Source organism: Tachypleus tridentatus, chromosome 10 (genome assembly GCF_004210375.1).
Source record: "Tachypleus tridentatus isolate NWPU-2018 chromosome 10, ASM421037v1, whole genome shotgun sequence".
Lineage (NCBI taxonomy): Eukaryota > Metazoa > Arthropoda > Merostomata > Xiphosura > Limulidae > Tachypleus > Tachypleus tridentatus.
This window is the reverse complement of record NC_134834.1, coordinates 97,818,804-97,833,618: the sequence shown is the minus strand read 5'-3', so window position 1 is coordinate 97,833,618 and position 14,815 is coordinate 97,818,804. Positions and strand designations below refer to the sequence as shown.

At 33.6% G+C, this 14,815-nt stretch overlaps 1 protein-coding gene across 1 annotated transcript; it reads right to left on the bottom strand.

Annotated features, from left to right (window-relative positions):
- Window positions 1–6,300: 6,300 nt before the first annotated feature.
- On the bottom strand, window positions 6,301–11,173 carry LOC143229923 (uncharacterized). Its single transcript, XM_076462792.1, has 2 exons — window positions 10,966–11,173; window positions 6,301–8,991 (listed from the first exon to the last, which is right to left on the bottom strand). Exon 2 carries the CDS (start codon window positions 8,605–8,607, stop codon window positions 6,961–6,963), a length of 1,647 nt encoding a protein of 548 aa, XP_076318907.1. The 5' UTR covers window positions 8,608–8,991; window positions 10,966–11,173; the 3' UTR covers window positions 6,301–6,960.
- Between the last annotated feature and the right edge of the window lie 3,642 nt (window positions 11,174–14,815).

The window sequence follows — 14,815 nt, the reverse complement described above, 5'->3', positions numbered from 1 at the left end:
TGTAATCAGTTTACCTGCACAAATTCACTAATTAGTATAAACATTGTTGTGCAGTGTAATCAGTTTACCTGTACAAATTCACTAATTATTAAAAACATTGTTGTGCAGTGTAATCAGTTTACCTGTACAAATTCAAAATTAGTAAAAACATTGTTCTGCAGTGTAATCAGTTTATCTGTACAAATTCACTAATTAGTAAAAACATTGTTGTGCAGTGTAATCAGTTTACCTGTACAAATTCACTAATTAGTAAAAACATTGTTGTGAAGTGTAATCAGTTTACCTATACAAATTCACTAATTAGTAAAAACATTGTTGTGCAGTGTAACCAGTTTACCTATACAAATTCACTAATTAGTAAAACATTATTGTGCAGTGTAATCAGTTTACCTGTACAAATTCACTAATTAGTAAAACATTGTTGTGCAGTGTAATCAGTTTACCTGTATAAATTCACAAATTAGTAAAAACATTGTCGTGCAGTGTAATCAGTTTACCTATACAAATTCACTAATTAGTAAAAACATTGTTGTGCAGTGTAATCAGTTTACCTATACAAATTCACTAATTAGTAAAAACATTATTGTGCAGTGTAATCAGTTTACCTGTACAAATTCACTAATTAGTAAAAACATTGTTGTGCAGTGTAATCAGTTTACCTGTACAAATTCACTAATTAGTAAAAACATTGTTGTGCAGTGTAATCAGTTTACCTGTACAAATTCACTAATTATTAAAAAACATTGTCGTGCAGTGTAATCAGTTTACCTGTACAAATTCACTAATTAGTAAAAACATTGTTGTGCAGTGTAATCAGTTTCCCTGTACAGATTCACTAATTAGTAAAAACATTGTAGTGCAGTGTAATCAGTTTACCTGTACAAATTGACTAATTAGTAAAAACATTGTTGTGCAGTGTAAACAGTTTACCTGTACAAATTCAAAATTAGTAAAAACATTGTTCTGCAGTGTAATCAGTTTACCTGTACAAATTCACTAATTAGTAAAAACATTGTTGTGCAATGTAATCAGTTTACCTGTACAAATTGACTAATTAGTAAAATCATTGTTGTGCAGTGTAAACAGTTTACCTGTACAAATTCAAAATTAGTAAAAACATTGTTCTGCAGTGTAATCAGTTTACCTGTACAAATTCACTAATTAGTAAAAACATTGTTGTGCAGTGTAATCAGTTTACGTGTACAAATTCACTAATTAGTAAAAACGTAAAAACATTGTTGTGCAGTGTAAACAGTTTACCTGTACAAATTCAAAATTTGTAAAAACATTGTTTTGCAGTGTAATCAGTTTACCTGTACAAATTCACTAATTAGTAAAAACGTAAAAACATTGTTGTGCAGTGTAAACAGTTTACCTGTACAAATTCAAAATTAGTAAAAACATTGTTCTGCAGTGTAATCAGTTTACCTGTACAAATTCACTAATTAGTATAAACATTGTTGTGCAGTGTAATCAGTTTACCTGTACAAATTCACTAATTATTAAAAACATTGTTGTGCAGTGTAATCAGTTTACCTGTACAAATTCAAAATTAGTAAAAACATTGTTCTGCAGTGTAATCAGTTTATCTGTACAAATTCACTAATTAGTAAAAACATTGTTGTGCAGTGTAATCAGTTTACCTGTACAAATTCACTAATTAGTAAAAACATTGTTTGTGAAGTGTAATCAGTTTATCTATACAAATTCACTAATTAGTAAAAACATTGTTGTGCAGTGTAACCAGTTTACCTATACAAATTCACTAATTAGTAAAAACATTATTGTGCAGTGTAATCAGTTTACCTGTACAAATTCACTAATTAGTAAAAACATTGTTGTGCAGTGTAATCAGTTTACCTGTATAAATTCACAAATTAGTAAAAACATTGTCGTGCAGTGTAATCAGTTTACCTATACAAATTCACTAATTAGTAAAAACATTGTTGTGCAGTGTAATCAGTTTACCTGTACAAATTCACTAATTAGTAAAAACATTGTTGTGCAGTGTAATCAGTTTACCTGTACAAATTCACTAATTATTAAAAACATTGTCGTGCAGTGTAATCAGTTTACCTGTACAAATTCACTAATTAGTAAAAACATTGTTGTGCAGTGTAATCAGTTTCCCTGTACAGATTCACTAATTAGTAAAAACATTGTAGTGCAGTGTAATCAGTTTACCTGTACAAATTGACTAATTAGTAAAAACATTGTTGTGCAGTGTAAACAGTTTACCTGTACAAATTCAAAATTAGTAAAAACATTGTTCTGCAGTGTAATCAGTTTACCTGTACAAATTCACTAATTAGTAAAAACATTGTTGTGCAATGTAATCAGTTTACCTGTACAAATTGACTAATTAGTAAAATCATTGTTGTGCAGTGTAAACAGTTTACCTGTACAAATTCAAAATTAGTAAAAACATTGTTCTGCAGTGTAATCAGTTTACCTGTACAAATTCACTAATTAGTAAAAACATTGTTGTGCAGTGTAATCAGTTTACGTGTACAAATTCACTAATTAGTAAAAACGTAAAAACATTGTTGTGCAGTGTAAACAGTTTACCTGTACAAATTCAAAATTAGTAAAAACATTGTTTTGCAGTGTAATCAGTTTACCTGTACAAATTCACTAATTAGTAAAAACATTGTTGTGCAATGTAATCAGTTTACCTGTACAAATTCACTAATTATTAAAAACATTGTTGTGCAGTGTAATCAGTTTACCTGTACAAATTCAAAATTAGTAAAAACATTGTTCTGCAGTGTAATCAGTTTATCTGTACAAATTCACTAATTAGTAAAAACATTGTTGTGCAGTGTAATCAGTTTACCTGTACAAATTCACTAATTAGTAAAAACATTGTTGTGAAGTGTAATCAGTTTACCTATACAAATTCACTAATTAGTAAAAACATTGTTGTGCAGTGTAACCAGTTTACCTATACAAATTCACTAATTAGTAAAAACATTATTGTGCAGTGTAATCAGTTTACCTGTACAAATTCACTAATTAGTAAAAACATTGTTGTGCAGTGTAATCAGTTTACCTGTATAAATTCACAAATTAGTAAAAACATTGTCGTGCAGTGTAATCAGTTTACCTATACAAATTCACTAATTAGTAAAAACATTGTTGTGCAGTGTAATCAGTTTACCTATACAAATTCACTAATTAGTAAAAACATTATTGTGCAGTGTAATCAGTTTACCTGTACAAATTCACTAATTAGTAAAAACATTGTTGTGCAGTGTAATCAGTTTACCTGTACAAATTCACTAATTAGTAAAAACATTGTTGTGCAGTGTAATCAGTTTACCTGTACAAATTCACTAATTATTAAAAACATTGTTGTGCAGTGTAATCAGAATACCTGTACAAATTCACTAATTATTAAAAACATTGTTGTGCAGTGTAATCAGTTTACCTGTACAGATTCACTAATTAGTAAAAACATTGTTGTGCAGTGTAATTGGGATCTTGTAGTAAACCAAATGTAGATAAGCATGTTTTTACTGGTGCCATCTTTACCACCATTATAATTTCCATTGTTTTGACTAATTGCGATTAACCATTTTATTTTCAGCTAAAGGTCATATTAAGTTTTTCTGCCCCTTAAAATTGATTTAACAATTGAAATAAATGCGTAACATGTATTAACAGTTTGAACAAAACAACTTCAGTAAAAGCCCTCGTACATGTGTTAACAGTTTTAACAAAAGAACTTCAGTAAAAGCCCTCGTACATGTGTTGAAAATTATTTGTTAATTAGATCGAAAATTTAGCAGAAACAATGATACAGTCATGTGAAGAAGTTAGGGCACCCTATGAAACCCTGTGTAGTTTTGTAACATTATGGGATATATAGATATTTAATCTCAATTTCAACAATACTGAGAAATTATAGGAATATAACTAAACAATTAAAACTGAAGAAAAGACTTTTCAAGATCCTCTGTAAATGTAATTCTACAAAAATGCATATTCTAACTGAGGAAAAAGTTGGAACACCCTACCCCCTAATAGCTAGTGTTATCCCCTTTGGCTGAAATAACTGCAGTGAGATGCTTCTTGTAGTCATTTACCAGTCTCTGACATTGGTCTGAAGAAAGTTTGCCCTACTTTTCAATGCAAAATTCTTTCAGATGTGAGATGTTTGAGGGATTTCTTGCATGTACAGCCCGTTTGAAGTCACCTCACAGCATCTCAATGGAAATGAGATCTGGGCTTTGACTCGGCCATTCCAGGACTCGCCATTTCTTAGTTTTCAGCCAGTCCTTGGTGGATTTACTAGTATGTTTTGGGTCATTGTCGTGTTGCAGGGACCGGTTCCGCTTCAGCTTTAATTTTCTCACAGATGCTTTCACATGTTCCTCAAGCACCCTCTGATACACAGTAGAATTCATGATGGATTCTATGATTGTGAGCTGTCCAGGTCCTGCTGCAGCAAAGCAGCCCCAAACCGTGACACTTCCACCTCCATGCTTCACAGCTGGTACGAGGTTCTTTCCCTGGAATGCTGTATTTGGTTTACGCCAAACATGTCCTCTATTCTGGTATCAAAATAATTCAATTTTGGACTCATCGGTCCAAAGAACATTATTCCATGCACTTTCACATCAACAATAGCCAGAGCCTGCTGTAGGTCCAGTGATGACATGTTAGGGTGTTTGGAGATCTCTTTTAGCATCTTGCGGTCTGCTCTCGCGGTGAACTTGCTTGGACGACCAGATCTGGGCACGTTGTCAGTTGTTTTGAAAGCCCACCACTTGTTGACTATTTTCTGGACAGTGGAATGGCTGATTTCAAAATATTTTGGGATATTTTTAAATCCCTTACCAGACTCATAAGCTGCTACAATTTTCTTTCTGAAGGCCTCAGACAACTCATTTGCTCTCACCATGGTGCTCACTCTCCCTTCAACAGTCAGGAGCACACCAAACTAAATGTCTGAGGTTTAAATTGGGCAAGCCTCATTCACAATGCTGAGTAACAATCTTCTAATCATGTGCACCTGGTGTGATACACCTGTGTTTGAGTTGAGCCATTTTAAGTGAGAATAAATGTGGGGGTGTCCTAACTTTTTCCTCAGTTAGAATGTGCATTTTTGTAGAATTACATTTACAAAAGATCTCAAAGTCTTTTCTTCAGTTTTAATTGTTTAGTTATATTCCAATAATCTCTCAGTATTATTAAAATCGAGATTAAATATCTACGGCCCGGCATGGCCAAGCGCGTAAGGCGTGTGACTCGTAATCAGAGGGTCGCGCCAAACATGCTCGCCCTCCCAGCCGTGGGGGCGTTATAATGTGACAGTCAATCCCACTATTCGTTGGTAAAAGAGTAGCCCAAGAGTTGGCGGTGGGTGGTGATGACTAGCTGCCTTCCCTCTAGTCTTACACTGCTAAATTAGGGATGGCTAGCACAGATAGCCCTCGAGTAGCTTTGTGCAAAATTCCAATTAGGGTGCCCTAATTTTTTCACATGACTGTATTTTGGCATTTTTATAAGTACTAATACAAAAAAAATATATAATAATTTAACATCGTACCCACTGCATGAATTCAGCTCCGGATTTTAGCGTTATTAGTAACCATAGCTATCACTAGGGGCGCACAAACTTACACTGAAACATTTTCGCTGCAGAAAAACGAAGACATTGATTGTAGTACACCTCCCCCCAACATCTACAATAAACATATTATGAAGTCATCAGTTACACATTCGTTTTGGTCCAAACAACAAAATAGCGAATGAGATACAACTTAAAAAAAAACAAATTTTGTCCATTAAAAGACTGAATATTCGCTCTACTGTCAAACATGGATTCCTTCTTTATTGGAAGTCATCTAAACATTCATTGAACACAGACTTTATCGCATGTTTGGCGGACGACCGAAAGACTGATATAACGCATACTAGACAAGACTTCACTTGGGGTTTTCTGAGAGAAAATCCACATAAGCTCAGTTTTCAACACAATTTATGAAGTTTAATAATCTGACTATTGCTGGCCGCTGACGTCATAGCGAAGGATGATTTAGTTACAGTGTCAGCAGCGAATAAGGATGAGTGTGTGTGTTCTTATAACAAAGCCACATCGGGCTATCTGCGGAGCCCACCAAGGGGAATCGAACCCCTGATTTTAGCGTTGTAAATCCGAATACATACCGCTGTACTAGCGAGGGGCAGCAAATACGAAATATCTTGGTGATTTATCTTCTGTCATTTCTTTTCCTGTGTACAGTATTCATTGTACGGCCAGGTTATTTATGCATTACAGAATTTGTTGAAAATATTATGACATTACATCGGGAAGAAAAACGTTTCTTTCACAAACTGATAAACTTGTAAGACGAAAAGAAACATTTTCAAATTACTGCACATCATAGAAAATAATAATATCACTGAACACGTAAGCCTACGTTGTTTATTTTTGTTGTCATGGTGACCTTAATTACATATTGAAAACATCCTTAATTGGCGTTTTATGATACGACAGTGATTCACCAGACGATGACACTCATGATGACGAGAAACCTACTTGAAGTAAAAATGTATTCCAAAGATGGCTGGTATGGGTATTAAAACTTTAGAAGATGATTCCAGAAGGTCGAAACATTGTTCTGTACTTTATTTTAATAAAAGTTTCAGTATCCATAACAGCCATCTTTAGAACACAGATTGTTGTTTTTATTTAACCTTTACTTTTTATCAGTAGTTGGCCATTAGTCTTAAGTTACTAAAATTGTTTTATCTTTTCATCTGGCATTTTATTTTATAAAAAACAAACACCACATTTCACAGTATTAAACGAATAAAAAATTAAATAGTAGGTATAGCAAATATAGTGTTTTTCTTTATTAAGAAACCAGAAACAACGACATCTAGCGGAAAAAAGATATAACTGTATTTAGCGGTTACGTCATAGTACTAAAATTGCGTTTATAAAATACATTAGTATTCTCGGATTTTCTTAGTAAATATCTTAAGAAAACTTCCATATAACGAGGATTTATCCTTCTGCCGCCGAAGCAAATATTCCGTAGACGTTGATTGGCTGCTTGAGTCCTCACAGCACGAGGATATTGGACTTTTGGTTAACCATAATGAGTGACGCCTGTCGGCTGATTTATAGCACAACTGGTGGTCCTGGTAAGAGCTCTCTGCTCTCGTCTTTTTCTGGTGTTTCCCTTTTACTTCCCTTCTTTTGTCACTGTTAGTTTTGGTTCGGTTTCCTTTTCGACGAGAGGACTTTCTTCGACTCGTCTGCGGAGAGAGTGCGTCACCTACAATTGACGTCTTTTGAAACGTGTTGTAAAAATGCCTAAAATCGAACCTATCTGAACCTTTGGACCAAATAGGAACAGTTTCATTAGACACTCTATTAGCTTTGTGAACTTTTAAAATTGCATGAGGAACGTTAGGCAAACATTGTTGGTTGGGATTGACCGGATGAAGAGTCATCTTTCCGGGAAAGAAAGAGCTCTTAATGTCAAATATTTCATTTTCATCTGCCCAAACAGCATCCGTGGATTGAAAGACTTCATTTATATTTGGTTCTGAAGTGCACTTACGTGGACTTTTCTCCACATAACACGAAAGTGTCTTCGCCTCTGTGTCGTATTGGTATCTAATCTTTGACCTGTTCCAAAACTGAGCACGTAAATGGTCACTATCAATATTTTTTGCAGCTATCACGTCCAAACACTGGCCTTTTGGATTCTTTCGATTAGACCTAGTTAGGTGTGACATTTGAAGCCGTTGAAAATTCGCTTTCTTATCGTCTGACCAGTTAGCCAGCGACCTATTAAGACACGGATGAACGGAGTGGTCAAGAACCTGCGTCTGGTTGTCATTACTAGATACTTTCAATGAAGTATTGAAACCAAATGCGTCTGTATTTCGTCCTGTTACGCTCTTCGGCCGAGCATGAAATACTTCCCAGGAGGTTGTGTTCTTGGTCACATGACTTCCAACTGCTAGAATCCTGTGGTCATGAGTTGGCCACAGCCAAAGAGGGATTACTTTGGCTGCAGTGTCACGCGCTTCAAAGACCAATACGCACGTGGCAACAATTATAATCCCTCCAACACCCATAACCGCCGGACCTATATACGTCATACTGGTGAGTTTATACGATCGACTAAAGTTTTCTACAATCTTCGTTCTGTTTTCTTTCCTTTCTTCAATTGGATGAGTTGAGTAAAATCCTAAAACGGCCATTCCAGTCCCTAACAAAATAAATAATATGCCAAAGGTCAGAGCTTTACAAGCTGACCATATACAGTGGTTAGTCACCTTTCCTCGAACTGCGTTAAAACTCCATAAAATTGTAACATTTGGTCTAACGACTGATATGTGATTCTCAGAAAGCCCATGCTTTTGTTCGTGAGTTTTATTAACTTGTTTCAATGAAATGGTAGGGTTATTCTCTAAGAAAAGGACGGTATGATTGTCATCTTTCTTCTGATTACGAGAACCAGTAATACCATTTTTTACAGGTTTAACTATCTCTGAACTCTTCAATTTCTTGTCAGAATCATCTTCGAAACGAATCAAGTCTCCCGAACCAGAAAGATCACGTCCGTTAGAAGAACTCATATTATTGCATTACTTCAAATCTGCTGTCAAACACTGATTATCATCCCGATCTGCTTCTTTTCTTGCATCTTCAGCCAGAATTATTGGTGCACCAACAGGATTATTCAGTTATTTTGGTAAAACCAATGTTAAACCTTATTTGAAACATCCGATGTTTCTGAGCTCGTTTTATAAATAACATTGATTGTCGTTTTTCTAATCATTACTTGATCGATACTTAGTAGATCGACTACATTTTTTTTTTAACTTTACCACATCCTTCATATCGATTTGAATTGATTTTGTCACAAGGTTCTTCAAAAGTGAACTACATTGTTTATTACGAAACTATAAATTAATAACTGTTCTTTGCCTAATTTGAAAATCATTGGCTGGGTCACTTCCCTGAAATAAAAGAACATAAAACGTTTTATGAATTACAATAAACTGTATAAAATTATTATTTGCGTTTCGGTGACCTTTAGTGTGACTTACGTGTTAACAACTGTTTCGAATTAACCGTCAAATAAATTAAACGCAGTGACGCCTAACCGTTTTGATTTGTATTAAAATACAAAGTATTTTTAATGAGTTTCATAAATCACTCATAATCACATTTAAGAACAAATTAAACACGCATTTGTTATTTTAAAAATTAAGAAATGAAACTGGAATATTTTAATTAGTACAAACTAATGGGAGAGGAGTCACATTGTTAACTCATATATCCTCGCCCCAAAATCAGTTACGTGTTATCACAGTAACATTGTTAAATCATCTATCCTCGCCCCTAAATCAGTTACATGTTATCACAGTAATACTGTTAAATCATCTATCCTCGCCCAAGAATCAGTTACGTGTTATCACAGTAATACTGTTAAATCATCTGTCCTCGCCCCAGAATCAGTTACGTGTTATCACAGTAACATTGTTAAATCATATATCCTCGCCCCAGAATCAGTTACGTGTTATCACAGTAACAATGTTAAATCATCTATCCTCGTCCCAGAATCAGTTACATGTTATCACAGTAATACTGTTAAATCATCTATCCTTGCCCCAGAATTAGTTACGTCTTATCACAGTAATACTGTTAAATCATCTATCCTCGCCCCAGAATCAGTTACGTCTTATCACAGTAACTTTGTTAAATCATCTATCCTCACCCCAGAATCAGTTATGTGTTATCACAGTAACATTGTTAAATCATCTATCCTCGCCCAAGAATCAGTTACGTGCTATCACAGTAATATTGTTAAATCATCTATCCTCGCCCCAGAATCAGTTACGTGTTATCACAGTAATACTGTTAAATCATTTATCCTCGTCCGGCAAACCAGTTAATAGATACGATAGTAACATTATTAAAGCATCCACTTTCGCCCTAAAAAACAGTTCTCTATTATGACAGTAACATTCACAGCATCATCCGCTAAACTAACTATGTAATGACATTAACGTTTTTAGCCTTGTACTAAGAACCAGTTGTGTATCTAGCCTCGTCCCCAAATACAAACCATCGTTATGACAGTAACATTTTAAAAACATCTAGCCCTGTCCGAAAAACAATTATATGAAAAAGTAACATTTGAAACATTTCTAGCCTCGTACTAAGAACCAGTTGTTTATCTCGAGGCTAACATTTTTCAAACTAGCCTCGTCCCCAAAACCAATTCTTTGTTATTACAGCAGCATTTTGAAACTCCTAGTCTCGCTCTCAGAACCAATTCCTTGTAAAAATGATCTTTTTATTTTTCTCTGCGAGGCATTAGACACGCAAGGTGAACATTAGCAAATACAAACTACACGAAGAAGGTCATAAATAGGACGATGGTAATTTTGAAGGGAGGGAAGTAATTGGAATAAGATAAAATAAAATGCATTTTTTAGCTCAGGATTGATCCTTAAATTTCTTAAATAAATTCGTAGTAAACAAAGAAAAGACTTCGTCAGTGTTTTAGTTCTGTCGTATTGATATGTCAACTTCGACAGATTTTGTGTAAAATTAGAAAATGTACTAGCACTAACAGTATGGAATATTTTATTTTGGCCAGCTGTCACTGGTCACACCATACATTGAACTTCTGCAGTTCGGGAATTATTTACCTGATAAGAAACAAACTGCATCGCTGCATTATTCGTACGTTTTAAATAAGTACAATGTATCGTTTTAATTGTTACAACCAAAATGCAGAATAACCTTTGTATAAAACAAAAGAAAGATCAAATTAATCAACAATGGGAAGAAATATTTTAGTTGGTATCAAGTTAAGTTTGATATACTAAACATAAACTGCATGGTATAAGCTGTACTATGACTTAGGAACTATTAATTAAATATACATTGATTAACAAGAAAAATATCATAGGTTCCTTTACCTTCAGTACAACAAAAACAACTGGTTGCTAGGTTGTGGAAAGAAAGAGATTTCGTAGTCAGGGTTTCAGCCTCTTCTTTTGAGGCTTCTCGTCACTTGAAACGATGAAAGCTTCATAAGTCAAGAACAGACATAACCTAATTTATTATTTACTTCTAGCAACTTCCGGATCACCCAAGTGAACAGCCTAAATTATGAACGTGTTGCTATCAACTGGGCTGCAAGGTCTCTGGGCAATTCATTCCTTTGGCGCAGACTCAGAAATCTCCTAGATACGATCAATGACCTGCCAATTGTATTCGTTGTGTAGAAAGAATGAAAACTGGAAAAATATGTTTTAGAAAAAATTAATAACAAAAAATAAAGCACCTGATATCGCCCAATTAGTACAGTTACATACTTATGTGATACGTTCACATGTATATTAATACCTCACGACTAACGTGAAGGTTCGTGTCCAGCTGTACAAAGAGCCTAGAACGAGGCTAAACTCATGGAAATATTACCCAGTAAACAAGAGAGCTCTTGTGGCGCTACTAACTGGTTATCGTTGTCACTTTGTCAGTGTTTAACAGAGTACCTGTTTATTTATCGAGTTGTCAAAACTAGTAATAATAATTCAAACCAAATACAACGCATTTATTTATTTGTTTTATTGAACAATGTATTACTGCAGTCATGCGTCGTCTTATTCAACTTTGTTATAGATGAAAGGTCGTTGTAGGTTAAAACAAATTATTTAAATTCACGAACGTGGTGGCACAGAAACAGTTTAACAACATTATATAGTTTGTGCACGTGGTGGCACAGAAACAGTTTAACAATATTTTATAGTTTGTGCCATTTGAGTTTCTTGAAACAAACAGTTTCACAGTATTATAACGCTTCATATATACATGTATATAATATCTTGTTAAATGATGTACTGGTATATTTGCGTGATGTTATACTTTTACTACGTCATGAGGAGTATTCCAAAGAATACAGTTTTACAGGGATAACGGCTCTTCGCACATAAACGGGATAGAAGGGTCAGCTTACAACATGAAAACAATCTTTTATCGAACATTTCTTATTTATCGTTGTTTTAATGTTCTTATCATGGATAGTTATTGTTGTTTTAATGTTCTTATCATGGATAGTTATTGTTGTTTTAATGTTCTTATCATGGATAGTTATTGTTGTTTTAATGAAATATGTATTTGTTACGTCAATCGTGATTTATACTTCAAGTCTCACTTTAACTGTGGTTAATAGTTCCTCATAGAGGTATATAACACAGTTAAATAAATCATTATTCACTTGTTAACGTTAATATCCAATCACAACACAAGTTTCTGATATCTAGTCAACTATGCTTGTCACCTTTCATAAAATTTATATAATGAAAATTCCCCTCTCGAATGTTAAAAATCAATAGTTATAGAACTGATTTAGCTAAAATAATTAGTTTCTGTTATTTGTATCAGGTTATTTGAAAGTGGCGTGGTTTTAAATTCAAATACTGGTCAGTAGAGTCTGCCATAGTTTACAATATCATGGCATAATAGCATATTGATATCTGCCATAGTGTAGAATATCATATACTACTGACATATTTAAGTTTCCCATAGCTTACAGTACTACCTCTTAATGATATATTGAACTCTGCCGTAGTCGACAACATCATGTCTTATTGATAAATTGAAGTATACCATAGTCTACGATACTATGCCTTATTGACATATTAGGGTCTGTCACAGTCTACAATATCATGTCTTACTGACATATAGAAGTCTGCCACAGTCTACAATATCATGTATTATTGACACATTGAAGTCTGCCACAGTCTACAATATCATGTCTTTTTGACATTTTGAAGTATTCTCTAGCTTAAAACATGATGTCTTATTGATATATTGAGTCTACAATATCAGACTAGTTTACAATATCATGTCTTATTGACATATTGAAGTCTGTTACAGTCTCTTACTGACATTTCAAAATTTATTAGAGTCAACAGTATCATGTCTTATTCATATAATGAAATCTGCTTTAGTCTACAATATCCTGTCTTATTGGCGTATTAAAGTCTGCCCGAGTCTACAATATCATGTCTTATTGCATTTTGTGGGTCTATCACAATCTGCAATGTCATGCCTTATTCGTACATTGAAGTCTGCTGCAGTCCACAATATCGTGTTATATATATATAAAGGTCTGTTGTAGTCTACAATGTCTTGTTTTATTAACATAATTGAGTATGCCACAATCTACAACATCGTGTATTATTGACACATTAAAGTCTGACATAATCTGAAATATCTTGTCTTATTTATATATTGAAGTGTGCTGTAGTCTACAATATCATATCTTATTGACATATTGAATCTGTAATAGTCTACAAAATTATATCTTATTCACATATTGAGTCTGCCATAGTCTACAATACCATGTCTTATTGCGTTTTAAAGGTCTGTCATAGTGTACAATATCATGTCTTACTGACATATTAAATTCCGCTATTGTCTACAATATCGTATCTTATTGACATATAAAAGTCTGACATAAACTACAATATCATATCGTATTAATATATTGAAGTCTGTCATATTTTACAATATCAAATCTTATTCACACATTGAATCTGCCATAGTCTGTAATATCGTATCTTATTGACATATTGAAGTCTGACATAGTCTACAGTATCGTGTCTTATTGACATATTGACTTTGCCATAGTCAACAATATCATGTTATTAAGATATGATATTGACATATTGACTTTGCCATAGTCTACAATATCATATCTTAATAACATATTGAAATTTCACATAGCCTACAATATCATGTCTTTTTGGCATATTGAAGGTTGCCATAATCTACTATATCATATTTTGTTCACATATTGAAAATACTGCCATAGTCTACTATATCATATTTTGTTCACATATTGAAAATACTGCCATAATCTACTATATCATATTTTGTTCACATATTGAAAATACTGCCATAATCTACTATATCATATTTTGTTCACATATTGAAAATACTGCCATAATCTACTATATTATGTCTTATTTATATAATGAAGTCTTCCACAATCTAAAATATCATGTCTTATTGACATATTTAGTCTGCGGTAGTCTACAACATCATGTCTTTTTGATATTTTAAAGTCTGCAATAGTCTACAATATCGTGTCTTATTGACAAATTAAACTCTGTCATAGTCTACAATATCATATCTTTTTCACATATTGAATCTGCCATCATCTACAATATCATGTGTGATTGACATATTGAAGTCTGCCATAGACTACAATATCATATCTTTTTCACATATTGAATCTGCCATCGTCTACAATATCATGTGTGATTCACATATTGAAGTCTGTTGTAATCTACAATATCATGACTTATAGACATATTGTAGTCTGTTATAGTCTAATATACCATGTCTTATGGAAATTTTGAAGTTCATATATACCATGTCTTATGGACATTTTGAAGTATGCCATAGTTTACAATATGGTGTCTTACTGACATTTTGCAGTCTGGCATAGTATACAATATGATATCTTATTGGCATACTGAAGTCTGCTATAGTCTACAATATCATGTCTTACTGACATTGATATCTGGTATATTCTACAATATCATGTCGTATTGACATATTGAAGTCTGCTATTCTCTACAATACAATCTGTTACTGATATATATGTGTAAAAACGGCTCGTTTGGGTTGTGAAAATATTTTACGTAGAGGAGCGAACAACGTTTCGACCTTCTTCGGTCATTGTCAGGTTCACAAAGAAAGAGGTAACTGACCGGAAGCTGACCACATGTTTGAAAGGGGTTGTGTAACTGAGTG

Bases quoted from the DNA above. Each gene is read 5' to 3' on its own strand.
- LOC143229923 (XM_076462792.1), bottom strand. From the start codon at position 8,607: ATGAGTTCTTCTAACGGACGTGATCTTTCTGGTTCGGGAGACTTGATT.